This window comes from Mastacembelus armatus, chromosome 12 (genome assembly GCF_900324485.2).
Source record: "Mastacembelus armatus chromosome 12, fMasArm1.2, whole genome shotgun sequence".
NCBI classification, from domain to species: domain Eukaryota; kingdom Metazoa; phylum Chordata; class Actinopteri; order Synbranchiformes; family Mastacembelidae; genus Mastacembelus; species Mastacembelus armatus.
In genome coordinates this window covers 15,799,725-15,817,470 of record NC_046644.1, presented here as the reverse complement: position 1 = coordinate 15,817,470, position 17,746 = coordinate 15,799,725, and the positions used below count along the sequence as shown (strand labels likewise).

The 17,746-nt window shown below is 42.1% G+C and overlaps 1 protein-coding gene across 1 annotated transcript; it reads right to left on the bottom strand.

The window, feature by feature from the left end:
* Positions 1–1,714: 1,714 nt before the first annotated feature.
* On the bottom strand, positions 1,715–16,749 carry camsap1a (calmodulin regulated spectrin-associated protein 1a). Its single transcript, XM_026297403.1, has 18 exons — positions 16,614–16,749; positions 15,849–16,045; positions 11,597–11,859; positions 10,407–10,568; positions 10,244–10,324; positions 8,132–8,273; positions 7,786–7,925; positions 7,601–7,697; positions 7,386–7,512; positions 7,125–7,210; positions 6,753–6,837; positions 4,110–6,444; positions 3,849–3,985; positions 3,530–3,738; positions 2,884–2,971; positions 2,673–2,794; positions 2,263–2,381; positions 1,715–2,118 (listed from the first exon to the last, which is right to left on the bottom strand). The coding sequence occupies exons 2-18, from the start codon at positions 16,042–16,044 to the stop codon at positions 1,828–1,830; spliced, it is 4,680 nt and encodes a 1,559-aa protein (XP_026153188.1). The 5' UTR covers position 16,045; positions 16,614–16,749; the 3' UTR covers positions 1,715–1,827.
* Between the last annotated feature and the right edge of the window lie 997 nt (positions 16,750–17,746).

Here is a 17,746-nt window from a genome sequence, read left to right as displayed (position 1 = left end):
AATGTTCACTGCAGTACATTTGTTAGGTTGGATGAGGTTTTTGCACTACAAGAGCTTAGTTCAACCCTTTAAACAGGTAATGCCATATCTTCAGTGTTGTGCCATTAATTTGTACTATATTAGTAATTTGAAACTGTCACTTATAGCACTGCTCAGTTAAAGAACGTGCAAATGAATTTATCTGTGGTTGTTTGGTTGAGGTATGTATTTCTAAAATGCTACATCCTTGTACACAAGAATGTTTGACTGCAACTCCTTGACTTCATAGATATTTAAATGTTAAAATATTTGTACTTGAGTCTCATTTTATTTTCATTTGCACAATAAAGTGCTATATAATGAAAACATACCGAGACTGGTTTGAGTTGTGTAAAGAAAATGGAGAGCAGCAGAAAACAACAAAAACGGAGAGGCAGGCGGTCAGAGGAAGAACAGGGGTTGTGTGGGGTACTGAACACACACAAAAATGCACCCAGACCACTACAGCTTTAGCAAGAAAACGTAACTAGTCGCATTTTATTATAACTCTTCAAAATAAATAAATGCACAGTATAACACAAATAAATAAGATGCATCTCTGAAAACCTCCTGTAACATAATAAACCTCTAAATAGTGCCTGCTTTTTAGTAAACATAACTTAATGTACATAATGTACAAAAAATACTACTCAAAAATGTACAAAATGCAGCAAATAAATATCAAGTATTGTGCAGTTTCTCCCCACATTGTGCAAGCTGCTGATAATCAGTCATTACAGGGAAATTACTAGTCTCCAGTGCCAGAAGCTACATTAAAAACCCCCACTCACTTAATAAGCAGCAAACAGCTCAGTGGCATAGCTCAGTTCATTTTGGTTCAGCCATATGAGCCGGTCAAGGATCTCAGATGGCTCATATGGGTAGTGAAATATAAGTATGAAGTTAATTCAGTATAATGCACTACTGATGTGGTTTAATACATAAAGTCTCCAGAGCTCTTCCTGTTTGGAGTAAATACTAGTACAGTTTCCCCTCCTGTAAATACATTATTTCTCTTCCACCGTAACAGCAGCTCACAGCCCCGAACTAAAAGAAAACTGGTTTGTTGTTTTGCTCTGTTGTTCTGTTGCATGACAGAAGGTTTAAAGCATAATCAAGAGAGTAAACACATTCAGAGCTGGATGCACAAGTGGTGCATTCAGCTCCTCCCTTCCCTAAGACAAATACTCATACATTTCCCCAAGCACACTAAATAGAAAACAAGACTGGACACTGTCACTCACTAACATCCATTCCATAAAAACGCTTGTTGAAACCTCATAAAAGCACTGACCAGTAGTAGCTACTGGTGAATGAACAGGGGCTCTGAATGTGGAGCCTGGGTTAATCACAGCAATAGGGTTTTTTTTTTTTGCCAAGCTGAAATAGCAAAAGACGCTGTCAAGTGATTGTTTACCACTGCCTGTCTGTAGTTGCACTTAGTAGTATGTGTGCTACTATAAGTAGGTTCATTAGTGTTAGACTCCAGGGTTATTTCTTCTTCACTGCTACATAAGAATCCTTCATCAGTATTGTGTAATAAAAGAAGGATGTACCAACAAATTAAGAAATAAACTTGTGACATGCAGAAAAAATGTTAACACGACCAAAAGAAAAAACTGAGCACATTCACTTGGAGGGTGTTTCATATTCTTGCACTGCCACAGACAGACATCTTCCTCTCCCTCTTTAATGATATGTCACATGATCACATGTGACATATCAATTATCTCCAGAATTATTGGGTCCTGCCCAAATTTAGTAGAACACAAACTGTAAGTGTCCGGTTTTCTTTCCTCCTCGCCTTTCTCACTTCCTCCGTGCACTGCCTGGTCTCTTGACCTGCCAGAGGTGATTGTGGATGGTCAGGGCGTCCACGCTGACCGACACAGTCTTGGCTGGGATGACAGTGAACTGCTTGCGGTCAGAGCTGTATTTGTAAAGCTTGTCAATCATCTTCCGGCTGATAGTGCGTGGGCCTGTGCCTGTGAACTTGGTGATCTCCTCGGTGTCTGGTGAGTAAGAGTAAATGGCACGGAACTGGCACCCACCGTCGCGGAAGAGGATGATCAGGTGATTGGAATCGCACTTTTCCAGCTCCTGTTAAACAGGCACAGTATAAGTTTGCAATATAATGTTAAAGATATATGATATGTTACAAAAACAATCCAATTTCACTATGACAGACACAGTATTCAGGAACAGGCAGAGCTAAACAAATTAATTTCAAGTGATTGCGCTGACCTCAAGAATGACATTCTTCTGGGCCTCGTTAACCTTTCCAGCCAGGCAGCAGTGAGCGATGGCATTGATGATGATTGGTTTGTTGGACTTGGAGCTCGGCTCTTTGAAGAGTTTAGGACCTTTTACAAACAAAATGTAACAAATAGATTGGTAACAAATATATAAATGACATCTCTAAGAACGTTTTGGGAAGAATACTCTGAAATCATTGGCTTGGCACTAAGCACTAAGCTAGTCAGCTGCTGTCTATTGCTTCATAGTGACCATACAGATAATCAAGTGCTATAAATCTGTAAATGTGTATTTCTCAATTTGTTGAACTATTACCTGGAGATTTTTTGCACAAATAATAATGGTGACAATAAACCTTTTCAGATACATATGTAGTCCTGCTCTATGTTTCTGCTCACCACTGTACTCTGTTGAAGTGATGGAAGAGGCTATGGAGCCGCTCTCCCAGTCCCTCTCCATGTTTCTGCTAGATCCCCTGCTCAGCATAGGAAACGACTCCATAGAGCATACTGATCCCGCCCTGGGAGACACACTTACAAGTCAATCAAGTGAATAAAGGCACATGGATACACAAAATGAGAACAGATTACACAACATGGGAGTTCTCACCTCTGTGAATCTGCCCCTCCAGAGATCACACTGTCTGGCTCCGTTGCCAAAGAGAGTGTTGATCCTCGGTGACTGCAGCTCAGATCAGCTGAAATTTACAACAGCGTTAGGTCCCAGTTACTTTACGAAAGTAAACAGCCAATTCCACACAAGCATAAACCTAAATTATGGGTTTTAACTGAGCTCAGCCCTGTGATTAGAATGAAGGACATAAAGCTACAAAGTGCATCAAAGACAATGGAACAAAATGACACATGATAAGCAGCTGGTCTCAAAAGACAGATTGATTAATATTCCAATGAAATGCACAGCTGCCTGCCTGAGGGTTTGGTAACTATTTTTATGGGAAGAGTATATTTCATATCACATCATGCAGAGCATGTTAGATGTTCACCTCCCCTGCAGTCTGCTGCTGAGCCCTGGGCTTTGATCAACATGGACACTTTCAGAGAATTACCTGCACAACACACATGTACACAGTCCCAAGAATGAAAATGAATGTACACAAGTCACCTAAACTAAAATACTCATGCACAACAGCCTCTCAAATGATAAAACAGATGAGCTATTTTAAACAGGAAATTTGAAAACCAACTAGAGCACTAGACAAAAATATATGCTGCCAAAGAACCAAATGTATTCTTACGTGTGGTGGAGCCTTTGGAGAGGCTGTTGGACTCATCACGATGCAGTGATTTATGCCTGTTCCTGCGGGATTTAGTCCGTGGGCGAGGCTTGACCAGACCGTGCTCTTCCATCAGTGCTTGCTGCTTCCTCCGCAGGTATTCCTGCTTAATTAGCTCTCGTCGTGCCTTCTCTTCTTCCTTACGAACCCGCTCCTCTTCTGCCTTTCGTCTTAAAGAAAGGAACAGAGTGCAGAATCTCACTGCTTGACAATATATTTTTGTACATACACACCTTTTCTTTCTTATCATTATAGTGGGTGAACCTGTGTGAAAATGTACCTGGCCTCATCACGTTTGAGCTCACTCTCGGCTTCTTGTTGTTGTTTGCGTAGTCTGGATTCTTCAGCTTTGCGCTGCTGTTTGAGGAGGAAGGCTGCGCGACGTTTTGCCATTTCATCCTCTGCCTTCTCATCATCCTGTAAGATAAATGAGTGATCATCATTCAGTTAAGATCATGATTCTCAGACAGTGCTCTTGAAACAACAAATTGCAAGTTATGCACAGAATCACACGGGAAAATTCAGAGAACCTGAATTTCACCTTAAAGAAGAATCCTAGCACGTTCTTCTGCTCGGCCTCTGCTGTGCCCGCTGTTACATCTGCACTGCCATCCTCCAGTGGATCCTTAAGCTCTGACAGGTCAACCTCAATCAGTTGACCTTTGATCCTGATACTCTCATCTCCAGCAAAAGCCTCTTTTCCTGAGTTGTCAGCTCTGTTCTCCTCCTGTTCTGTTTCCTGTGAGGGAGCTATGGGTGTGCTGGAGATGACTGGTGGGTCCTGTGATTGTGGTTTGTCTGACAAGCGCCCAGGTCCTTCTCCAGTGCCATCATGGACTTTAAAGGTGATGCTTCTATGAACACCTCTCTCTGACCTGGAGCTTTCAACAGTATCTGCTGTGTCCTGGTCAGTGGTATCGTCTGTAGCAGAAGATGTGCTCTCCAGGGATTGACTATTGGACTTTAGTGTGCCATTCTCTTTCTTTTGTTTTTTGTCTGAGGCTTTGCTGCGTTGGCTGGAGCTAAGCTTGGGAGGACGGCGAGCAGGGGCAGAACTGCTGCCACTGATATCCACAAAGTGAACTGCATAAGATTTGGAGTCTGAGGTAGAGGATGTTGTTTGTGCCGTGCTGGTGCTTGTGCCAGGGCCTGATTCTATGGAGTCTGGAGATGAGACCACTGTCTGCTTCATTAGCAGGTCTTGCTGTAAAGAGAGATGCATCATCTGCTGCTGAATGGAACAGATGGCTTCGTTGAGTATATCTATGGAGCGGGAACACTCATTCAAGTCAGGTTCTGCCCCATTATCCTGGGCCAGGGCGTTGAGTTTATTGTCTCTGTTTAGCTGTACTCCCTCTAGTTGACCTGCCTTCGCCTGCACTTTCAAAGCATCAAGACAGGAGTCATCCCTGAACTGGCCCTTTGCTTTACTCCAGTCAGAATCTGTTGGTTCCAAGCCTTCCCGGGAGTGTTTCAGGGGTAAAGGAAGTGTGTCACTCTTCCCTCCACCCTTCTTGACAATGCTTAAGAATGCAGCTTTGCCTAGCTTTAGCCGCTGCCGTGCTGATAAGGTCTCCACCTTCTTCTTCTGATACTCAATAGCACGTCTTTGCTCTTCTAGCTGCATGTGAAGTTGTAGCAGCTCCGAAGGCACCACTGGAGGACTCGCCATCAAATTCTTCCCCAACATTGAACTAGGCTCCTTCCCTAGATACCCAGAGTTATCACTCCTCAGTTGCCAGGGAGGGCAGGGGGTGATTTCAGAGCCATCTGGTGTTGTCTTCTGGGAACTGCTGGTACTTGAGATTCCATCACGGAGGCCAAGTTTAAGGAGCTTTCTCTCTGCAAAGCTGGTCATCTTGATGCTGGCGCTACCTGTAGCGCTGCAGCTGCTCGCCCAGGACATTGTGCTGAGGCAAGGGCTTGAGCATCCACTGTGATCTTCCTTATCATCTCGCTCACTCACCTTCAGGTCTTCTCTAAGCTTGGCCGACTCACCCTCTCCAAATTCACACACCTCTCCCTCCTCCAAGCATTTCCCCCTTCCTCTCTTAACCTCTTCTCTGATCAGTTCCACCTGATCATCCTCCTCATCATCTTCCTCAAGGTCCGCAATGTCAGAGTCAGAGTCGTGGCCTAACTCCAGTGCAGTGGAGAAAGGACTGTGGCTGTCTGGCTCCCCTGACAAATGAAGGAAAAAGCCTTGGGACGGTTTCTTCTCGACCTGAGGGGAGACTTCTGACCCCTCTGTGGGTTGGTGGAGAGAGTTAGGGGCAGATTCTGCAATTGGTATGGGTGTAAATGTACTTCTATTTGACTCAGTCACAGGGGCTTTCCTGTGTGAGGTACCTGGTACATTAGCAGCTGCTTTCCTAGCAGCTACTAGTGGTCGTCTGCAACTCTCACCACTCTCCTCCTCCTTATTCAGGCTAATGCTCTTCTCTTTGGCTGGCTTAGGGACAGCAGGCATCAAAGGCTCCAGATAGTAGCTGTCGGCCTGGTGGTCCAGAGGAGCAGGGCCCATGTCAAAGTGGGGAGAGCGAATATTAGAAACCCTTGATGTGGAGGTTGCACTCTGGATTTCCAGTTCATCCTGCTCCATTTCACTCCCAAGTCGATGTCGAGAAAATGCAGAAGGGTGCATAACAGCAACCAGCTCCTCCTCTGTTTCTTCATCTTCATCTTCTATACACATGTGACTGAGCAGGCTTTGCCCACTGAGTCTGTGCATTTGAGGACCTGACACCAAAATGTGCTTGGGGGTAATGATGTTGGAAGCCAAGCTGTCTTTGCTAATAGAGCGAGCAAGGCTGACACTGTCTGGATCATCCTCCAGGGGAAAATGCAGGGCATAGGGCACCGGCTGAGATAAAGGCCTACACAGGGACAGAGGAGGAAATATGGTTTAAGTGAGCTAGCCAAGTGCTAGCCAAGTATAATGAATCATGCACTCATGCAAGAAACTGGGCCTCATGTAGTCCAGTCACATGGATAGATACTACACTTATACTTAGATGATACTAAAAATCAAATCTTACACATGTGCAGCTGCTTATACACAAGTAATAGTCTAAAGTCAAGTCATTTAGAAGAAGCTTGTGAAGTTAAGTTTTATGAATCTATCTGGAAAGACTTGCATGAACAAGCCTTTGCCAGTCAGTCAAGCTGTAATCGCATTACTCACCTCGGCCTCCTCTCTGGTCTGCCCAGTATCAAACCCTGGTGCTGCCCATCTGCACGAATCACAGAGCCGGATCTATTTCTTAGCTCTGTACAAAGGAATACGATCAATATTACAAAAGGAACTTCTCAACTATACAAAATTAATTTTAATAATTTTCACTTGGGAATGAACTCTAGGTAGAATATATTTTTTATAAGTGGATATTTATATACAGAAAGGTATAAGAACACAAGGAGAGGTAGATCACATTGAAGAACATTTTTCCTGCTCTCTATCTTCCTTTTCCCTTTTCTCTGCTTAAATAAATAATTGAGTAAGTGTCTTTAGGCAGCAAACTCTGAACCGCAGGCTGAGTAAATGTTTTTATAGTACCTGAACTGCTCTCTTCAACCACCCTGTGTTGCTTCTGTCTCAGAGGTAGTAAGGACTGAGATGGACTTAATGAGTTTGGTTTAGTGCTGTAATAGAAAGCCAGAGAGTACTGGGTTAGTGTTAAAATGTTCACTTTTAGCTGTTGAAATGTTACTACATAGACAACGCTTTTCTGAAAAACATTACTCTGATCTATCCAAAAGGTTACAGTACATTAATCAGTAAATCTTGACAGTGAAACTGTGTGGTGCTGTATAATACCTGAGGTCAGGGCTCGGGGGTGTGGTCAAGACATCAGCAGAGTTTGATGATGTCAGGAAACTACGTTTGGTGACGTTGGAGATGGGTACGTGGGTTCGTGAAGCCTTAGGCTGCAGCAGTAGTCTCACTACAAAAATGGCAGAAGACAATATGAACCATTAGCAAAGAACTAGCATAAATGATAAAACCATATCAAAGTAGAGAGTGTGTGTTACCATCTCTGATTTCCTGAAGGTCCCTGGGCTGCACGAAGTCTGGCTTCACACTCTCAAACCACCAGAAAAGTTCAGCGATGAAAACCATCACATTATTCTGCAAGACACAATGATGAAGTTCACTTAGAAAACATGCCAGTGTCACTGGGGTCTGTTTTGTTTACAGTAAGTGTTTGGGGTCTCACCTTCAGTACTGGGGGTGAATACAGCATGTCCTCAGGCTTCAGATAAAAGCATTTGTTCAGGTACTCATTAGAAAACTCTTTCAGCAGCTGGATGTTGTAGACACTGTCTGCTATGGAGGGAACCTCTTTCAGACAGATATCTGCACAGAACAGGACAACTGTCAGCACTGGTTATGCTGTCATTTACATAATATATTTTGAAAATACACTTTACTTTTACATATCTGAAAGAAGACATATAAAGGAGGTATAATGTACAGTATTAATTCATGATTTAATTAATGGAATGAGTGATTGGGTGTTGGTGTCCATCTTCAGTGGATTTAGCAGCCTGTTGTTACTGTACCTTCCAGTCTAATGAGCTCTGGGCAATAGAAATGGATCACAGTCAGCAGAGCCATGCCATCACAGATGTCCTTCAGCAGGTCATCCAACAGAGGGAAGTGCTGAAATGCCCGACCTGACAGGTGATCTCTGCGGTAACGCACCTGCACAGTAACAGAGGGCTCACATTTGCAAAAATACACAAATTTATTTAACCAGAACAGAGTCACATGCTCACTTCTCCCACTCAAATACAATACTTTCAGACTAATTTTTATGGAATATCACTTTCCATATAATTTATTATTCTCTAGTTCTCTTTAATATATATAGTAACTATCTGCAACCAACATCTAGTTTAAGTATTTAATTATAAATATCAAATCAGGTCAGACAGAGCTTTCCAAAGTTTGTTGGCACAGACCTTTCTTGTGGTACGCACATTAACTCTTTGTGTAGCAAGAATTTAATCATTTATAATTGAAATCTGACTGAGGTGAGTTTATGTAGCTGGTGCATGTGATAAATGATTAGGAAAACTGAAAAATGACAAATGGTCAAATAAAAAAACAAAAGGTCATTACCACACGAGAAAACTCCACAGGTTCCAAAATGCAATGGGCCAAGGCATGCAATATATCAGGCTGATGAGGGAAGAGAGAAATGATTGGGAGGAAGTTAATGTAATGAAGAGAGTCATGACTGGATGAGTGGACTTGAGCGTTTCATATATTGAGCTCAGACAGGTTGCTCTATGTTGACAGAAAGTTAGTAGTGCCTGGTAGTTCATTTAGTCTGCAAGATTCAAAAGAGAAGAGAAAGTGTGAATGGTACAGGGGAGGTGGATGTTTTGAGGGAGGGGATGTGATGGATGCAAAAGCTCAGCTGAAAACTGAAGAAATTGCTAAAAGGTTTCATGCAAAGAAAGGGCAAATGAGCAGGGAAGCGTTGGGAGCTTGCTGTTTCTTCTCCTGCCACCACAGGGCAGTGTCATCTTCACTGCAAACATGTCTGGCTTTATGGCTGTCCTATCTCACTTAGAATGATTTTTGATTGGCTCCTCTATGTGCTGTCAGAGTTGACAGTGACACACACACACATCTCAAACACACATACTGGCATACGGTCATACAGGAGATCGCTAGAAGCTGCACTTACAGGTACAAGCTTCCAGTACCATTTGGAGGGAGACTAGTATTCAAGAGGGAGAAAGGGAAAAACAAACAGGAAAAGCAGGACACAGGTCAAGGGTCAGATACAGTGACAAGAAATGCCTACGTGTAAAGAGAATAAGCAAGCGAGGAAAACAACAACAGGCCTATTTTCATCATAACTCCTATGAGTACAATTACATTATTACAATTACATTATTATCACATTATTGCAGATTAGTGTAGCCCCAATACTCATTGTTACATGACTGCAGAAGAATGTGGCTGTTCTAACCAAGTTCAGCCAACAGAGATTTTCAACCTGGGATGCCTCACAGTCTTTTGGATTTCTGAGTTATAGCCGATTCACATAGTAAGATGGAGACATGAGGCGCATAATTTTAGATTCAGCATGACTTTCAGATCTTGAGAATATAACTATCAATAAGCTGCTGTATAAGATCTAATATAGAGAATCATCTCTTTTTCTTCAGTATCAAATTAATCCAGTAATAGTTGCTTGTACATCCACGTGTACACAGCAGAGCTACTAATAACAAATGGTGCCAATTTCACAAAATGTAAACAAGCATAAGTTAAATATAACATTACATGGCAATATTATCTTTCATTTACAGCCCACACTGCTCCCAAATAATGGCAACTTTAGATACAAAACCTTGAGGATTACAATAACCAAAATCAGATTAAGACATAGAATAAAATAGGTGGCAACACTTGAACCCTAAAAAGATGCTTCATGTCTGAAGTTATGATTAGAAGATGATGTAAGAGGGTTATCAGATCATGTTGCATGCAAGATCTGATAACAAACCCACACAGCTGACAAGAGGCATGCATGTAAATTCTCAGAAGGATAGTAGACAAAGACAACATCACAAAAGAAAGGCATAGCTTTTTTTCTGTAGCGGTGAGACAAAGAGAGTGCTCGCTAAGGGAATAAAACAGACACAGGGTGTTACCTTCTGGTGACTGGGTGACTCCAGCAGATGTTGGTTCATTTTCAGCTCTTTTTCTGTGATCTCCCTCAATTTTGTGTTCACCTGAAATCACAAAGACATTATAAGTCAATAAAAAAGAAAAGATTTAGAAATTCTAACATCAAGATCAATGCTTGGTTCTTACCTTGTTGATCCAAAAGATCATCGCATCTTCCAGGTCAAAAGGCAGCACCTTGGAGGCACTGAAGTTTGAAAAGCGCTTAACACTGGATACAACCTTCTCTATGCTAATCATCTCCAGTGTATAGGCCATCATCAGGGCATCAATGAGAAGGATGTGGGAGCTCTGAAAGAACGTGGACTTTGAGTTGTCTTTAAACATAACAACAGAAACATAATTTTGGATTTCTCAGGCACTGGATTAAAATTACATTTCTAGTCCCATATGTTGAACCCTTCCTCCAACCAACCTACGCTGGAAATCTGAATTACCATCATGAGTGCGTTCATAATATCAAAAAAAAAAATATTGCATAAAATATTATACTATCTTATTAATTTTGTGCTTTCCTATTGTGGAAACAAACCTGATTTTAAAAGCATGATATAAGAGATGCTCCATCAGTGAGTTGCCATGGAAACATGGCAGACCTTTTAAAGTGAAATGCAGAGGTATAATGGCAAAGTCATTACCAGCCTACATATGAGGCAATCTCTGTTATTTTATAACTTGCGCTGTATTTATTTCATGCAAACATGTCAACAGGGGGTCAGCCACAGCTGTACAAAAGGAAGTAGTTTTATCTGAAATTGGAAATCAGCCACTGCTTAAATAGTGTGAGAGGAGGTCAGCTTTTAGCTGGGAAGAAAAATCATATATAGTGGCAGTTTGCATCTCTGATAAATGCACCTTAAACTACTGCTCCTCAGCCAGGTTATTGCCTTTGTGTTTTCACACCTGTGAGGTATGAGGAATACCTCTGGAGAATGCACTCACACCAGATGAAAGATGCAGACCTACCTACCTTCATTTTGCTTTATGAATTTTTTAGTAACTCACTCAAAACATTCACATCCCCTAGTGCATTAGTTATTTCAATATTCTTTGCTCACATTTGGCTGTGGAATGCAGTTAGATTAGCTTGTAACCAGACAGTAAGTGTGGGTTGCCAGGTCACTAGGTTATACTACTGCAGAGAATTTATTCCAATTTACATAAAAGTGAAAAAATCCTATATTTGTTTTTAATGATTTTTTGTTGAATATGCTTTTGGCTTCTATAGACAGCAGAATGAGCTGTAAACACCACAGTGATGTATTACTCATTGTTCTTTATTTTGAAGTTGATATGTTGGACTGATCGACGTTACCCACCATTTTTATGGGAGCTGAGCTGAGGTCCAGATCAGAGACGTGTGTGCTGTCAGTCTCCAGGACATAGATGCCTTTCCTGGACAGGGCTTGGATGACAGACTGGTGGTTTTGAAGCAAGGCAGCCTGCTCAGCATGCAGGATGAGCCCACACACCCGGCAGTAGAGATCTCCAGACAGCAGCAGGTGGATGATACGGGGCTTGATGTGTTCCTGCTCATACTGGTCAGTGTAGAATGGGTCTCGCAGGTCTGCAGGTATGTGATCTGGAAATAGGAATGACAACATGGATATATGCATTTTTAAATTACTGTTGACTTGATAAGACACCCAGTGTTAGTCTGAGTCACAAATCACACAATGTATCCACGCTCAAACTAATTTTGTACAGACACGTGTCCTCCAGTGCCTCGCCATGTTACATAACACAGAAGTGCCCAGAACACAGGTTTCAAGGTATTAGACTGTGTAAGAAGACACCAGCACAAGAAGACAGCACTAAGACAAAGTCAGCGGTTAAACAGTGTGCTAGGTAGCAACCCTGAAACTGATTGGTAGGACAGAGGCTTTAAGCCAAAGAGCTAACAGGACTTACAGGTGACACTTAAGCTGATGGTGTTACTGAAACCAGCCCAGTGTTTTCCTGCTCATGGACACAAACATGGGGCAGCTATTTTTATTTGACATGTACACGCTAATCCAGAATTAGCACCTGGAGCACTGATGAAACTTAGCTTCCAGGGCTACATGTAATGTTTTGCAGGTGATTTTTTTTTACCTTTGGACAGAGCTAGGTTTGGTGTTTACCCTTTATTATTCATTATTCTATAATACAATAAATGCCTCACATGCAGCCAGACTGGTATAAACATCCTTTACATTGTGCTGAGATGGTTTTTGCTTCCAGTATACCATTAAAACTGTACTGTATACCATCACACTTAGTTACCCTATTAAATAGGTGCTTTAGGAAGAGTTTAGTTCAAATCATCTGTCACTGTTGGAAAACTGTGACTGTCAAAATCACAAGTTTACAGACCAGATGATAAATGAAATTGCATCTTTGATGATAATAACTGAGGACAAAATTTAAGAAAATAAGAAAAGAGGGTAAATGATGACACACGCATTATTATTTAACCACCCTCAAAGCATTGTCTTAACATTTTGATTCACATTAGCGATCATGCTGACTGAGACAAACAGACAAACTAAAACCTGCTTAACTGGAAAACACACTTATAACCTCTCTCTCTCTCACACTCTCTCACACAGACACACAGCAGGTTCAGATTAGGACTAGAACATGCTGTGAAGACTTCAGCTGTGTCTTTCACAGTAGACAGCTTGCTTGGCATAGTCTGCCTACAGCATCTGTCTCACTCTGCTTCTGTATTTTCCTCCATTTCTGTCTTGATCTGCTTCATTTGTTTCTCTCACCAAAGGCAAATCTTGGAAGCCCTCCTCTAGCCCTTTTCCAAAGACACCCCTCTTTATCCTCTCTCTTCCTCTGCCTCAGCTGTCCCTGAATGCCCCCTCATCTTCCCTAGTTGCCATGGAGATGGTGATGGGCAATGGCAACATAGCCGGAAGTGGGGGCTGGGTTGCTGTCCCATCTCCTCAGAAAGGCCTGCTCAGTGGATCATTTGATGGTTCCTGACATCAGGACCTCTGTGTATGTGTGTGTGTGTGTGTGTAATGAGACGTGGAGGGGGAAGGCAGGAGCTCCTCTCTAATCCTTCTTGCTAATACTCTTTAGATATTTATTATCCACCTGATCCAAGCGTTAAAGCCCACCCTAGTGTGCATGTGAGAAATCAAAAGGTGGGGGTGCAGGGAAAGCCTGTGTTCCTACTCATTCAGACACAAGGTCAGATTGATCAGCAGAGAGCAGACTGACAGTGAGGGCAGGGCTGTGAGACTCTGCAGTGGAGAAACACAACTATTCCCTCCAATAACAAGGCGTTATGGGGAATCCTCCAGAAGACATCATGTTGGGAAAACAATCTCTGAGCTGATGCACCCTGCAGGGAGAGTCTGACCATGCACAAACACTGATAAATGGAACCACTGCGTCACCTTCTTTAGTTTAACAGAGTTTATACTTTATTATTGAACCAGCATTCAGTTATTTCTCATACACCTTATATCCTTGTTTACATCTATCTAATAGAGTCAAACAATTCACTGGTATATATTGTATAGTGGTATGTACAGTATATAGACTATATGCTGGCTGACAAGTCACAAGACTCTGCAGTGCAGTATCAATGAAATGTTTGCAATAAAAACAATGTCTCTCTTACACTGCTCTATGAAATATCCTGTTCAATACATACTGTATCTTGATCACAATTCTGTAATGCACAAAATTAATAGACCCTTATTTGTTAAGTTTACAGACAGCTTGATGTTATATTAACACAAGGGAAAGCTGGAGGCCCTTGTTTCTAGTAGTAACATTCAGAAAATGTGTGGATGTTCCTCTAAAGGACATTAGTAAAACTGTCACGTGTCTAAACAAACAGGCTTTGTTGAATAAAGACACAAGCCTTCAGGTCCAAGCCAATTAAACACTTAATACATGTGACTGACTGTGCAGACTTTCAGATCACACAGTCCTCCTCACACATTGTTGGTAGGTTTGCAGTCTAACCTAATAAGAGTGTTTTGGTATGCCTGACCTCTACACTATCACTGACCAGGGACTGTATCACAGAAAACAAGTACTGGCAATCTGCCCAGGGTGTACCCCGCCTCTCGCCCAGTGTTGGCTTGCACTGTCTCCCAGAGTGTCAAAACATATAATGACTGTCAGATAATATAATATCTGCATTGTCCACTCTGTGTGAAAAAAGAAGTGAGATAATGTATAGATAGTGGAGTTAGTGCTAAATCTTCGTGGCACAGTGACGTCAGGAGGAGCCAATCAGATTAAGGGAAGCAGGGAGCTAAATGGGGGTAAAGGTGATGGTTTGGTGTTTATTATGGGCATCTGATCTCTACCCTGGAATAACACAGCGTTGGGTAACACACAGGTAAAGCTTCAACCAACAAGACAGAAATCACATTAGTTCCAACATTTACATTAAGCTAAAAAATGGTCCAGCTGTTAGGAGATGTACAATACTGGCTTTGGAGAAAGTTACATCTCACATCTAATCAGCATGCTTCATTTTCCGTTTTATGCCATCCTCCACTGCTCCACTGCTGTTTACCTCACATTATAAGAACATTACAAGCCTTGGATCTTGGTTTTGTTTCCATCCTTGAGTCAATAACCTGAGTCATCCTCTGCAACACAGGAGATAGCACTGCAGAGAAGGAAACACTTCAACTATGGCAAGACCGGCTCATAAAAACAGATGTGATGACAAAAGACTTTTCCTTTCCTTAATGTCATACTGATAATAAAATCAGAGATTCACAGGACTATATAAGCAGGACAGCTGACCTCCTGCTCACACTCCCTAGAGTGGAACACAAAAAACCCATTCAAGGAATAATTTCCAGACATTTGCTTACAGCTTGGCAATGTAGAGCAATCATTTTTAATGTTTGAGCAGACCTCGTCAGTGCTGACAAGCCTAGTGACCTGTATATAAAAGACTGATGAAGAGAGGAAGTCTTTGCTCACAAACACGAAGGTTTGGACTGGGTTTCCAGCAGCAGTGGGCCACATCACTTTGAAACAAAGACCACTGCATACACCACATAAAATAAAACATTAACTTTTATGAGAGAAGAACAGATGCAAAGTTTCATTGGGTTAATGGCAGATATTTAAAAAGTGTGGCTGTTGTGAGGGTTGTTATCTACTGGCTTAAATGATCCTCAAAAGTAAAGATCTGGGTTTTGGTCTATAAACGGTCAGAAAATTGTTTTAAAAATTCCCAACCAACAGTCCAAAACCCCAAACAATTCCATTTACTATTACGTGAGACAAAGAAAACCAGCAAATCTTTACATTTAAGAAGAAAATAATGGGCCACTAATGAATACTCTTATATACAGTTCAGGCTCTTCGACAAGGATATATGATATTTTAAATCTGTTGTTATAGTTTAATATGTTAGGTTTCATAAAGGGTGTTGTTTTGTTGTTCTTCAAGACAGCATACTAGAAAAGAAAAAGGTGTTCCTATAACTGTATTCCACAAAAACAATGTATGCTATAACATATGCAGCTGCTGGCACCGTTCAGTTCATGCATAGTAGATGTTTGCTCCAATAAGTGATCACAGAAGCTGCCTTACCTATACCATAGGCCTTCGCAAACAGCCAGCGGAGATTTGCATCTATCTTGGCTCTTGCAGAGTCGTAGAGTTCCAGCGGTACAACCTGCACCTCCATTCCTCCTCCTCCTCCTCCTCCTCCTCCTCCTGCATCATCTACTGCTGCAACTGCTCTCCTCCAGGTGCTGCTCCTCCCAGCACTCACCTCCACATCCATCCTGCATGGAGACACACACAAACCAGTCCCAGTCCCAGTCCCACTCACTGCATTACATCATCGGTGTAAAGAACAACAACCAGGGGCCTGGCTCACTGACAGCACCTGCTCTGGTCATGATATAATACATATAATATAACACTACATAGACTCACCTTGTTTAACCTGCTGCTGCTGCGGGGGTCTCTGCTGTCAGTCAGCAGGATTCATGTGCTATGACCACATGTGTGCACTTTTAATCCCACCCAAACACCATTTATGTCCACAATGTTTCTGCTAATGCTCAGCTGACGGTGTGTTAGGTTGGAGCGGGAGAAAGGCTGCACTTTAAGACATAAATCTGCCCACTCAAAGGGGAATTATCTGCTGAAAATAAAAACATTAGCATCATTTCCAGCTAATGACAGTTGTTTTCTAGTTAGGCCCAGTCGATGCTGGACAGGCTGTCCAATAAAAGACCCGAGATTAAGCAAACAGCGTTTAATTGCCTATTAGATTAGGTATCTTAACCGTGCACACCCCCTAGAAATGTAACGTAACGTTGGTTAATAAATATGACAAAGACTCACCTCTAAGGGCGCATTAGAGAGGGGTGTGTTGTTAAAACGCCGACATGCTGGCCTGGCTTCAGCTCACGGTGAAATAACGGAGGACTCCTCCCTGCCCAGCGAAAACAAATCTCCGGCCTCTCAGGATAAAGCTGCGGCTGATGGTCGTTAATCCAATAATAAAAATCTGATTGGCAACCATCCGGAAGTCTGTTTTCGATGAAATTATTGCTGTCCAAAATCCGTCTGCTTCATTTTGAGGCTGCCATCCCCTGTGGGAGAGGAGCAGCGGCTGTAGGAGCTCGTCTCTATGGGGACGACTGGTCTCTTCCAGGGGCTCGGCTGCAATACAGCGGTCCGCCTGCTGAGGGCGCTGCAGGTCTGGCTCTGTATGATACTGATGCATGGTTACAAATATAAAAGGACTTATTTTTAAAAGGTGTGCCACCCTAACACCTGAAACTCTTAACTAACCTATGTTCCTATTGAAACTAAGATGAACTAACATGTTTGTTTGTTGTATGACTGTGTATTTTATATGCATTATTTATTTTCAAAATTAGACCTACATATAAAATTCAATAAAGGCAGCCATTTTTACAGTGCAATAAGAACAAAATATGATACTTTTTCAATAATTACCAATAATCAATCTTAAATATTTCAGAAGGTGTAAAAAGTGCAAGGTGTTTTGGAAGAAAAAGCCATATTTTCAATGTAAACAAGTATTTTATGATATAAAGGAGATGTATCACTGTGATGGACAGCAGTGGCTCATGAGGCATCTGTGTTTATATCTATGGGCACTGTCACTATCAAGATAACCCCAGGGTTACTGCTAAATCTAACCCCTAAAGCTAACCTTACCATAACCTAACCATGACCTCTAACCCCACCTCCAACCATAAACATAACCATTTAAATCTCCCAGGGTTTTCCCTAATAAATTCACCCATCCATCCATTATCTATACCCACTTATTCCTTAACCAGGGTCTCAGGGACCTGCTGGAGCCTATCCCAGCTCTCTTTGGGTGAAAGGCAGGGGTCCACCCTGGACAGGTCACCAGTCCATCACAGGGCCACATAGAGACAAACAACCTCACACACTCACACTCACTCCTATGGGCAATTTAGAGTCACCAATCAACCTGA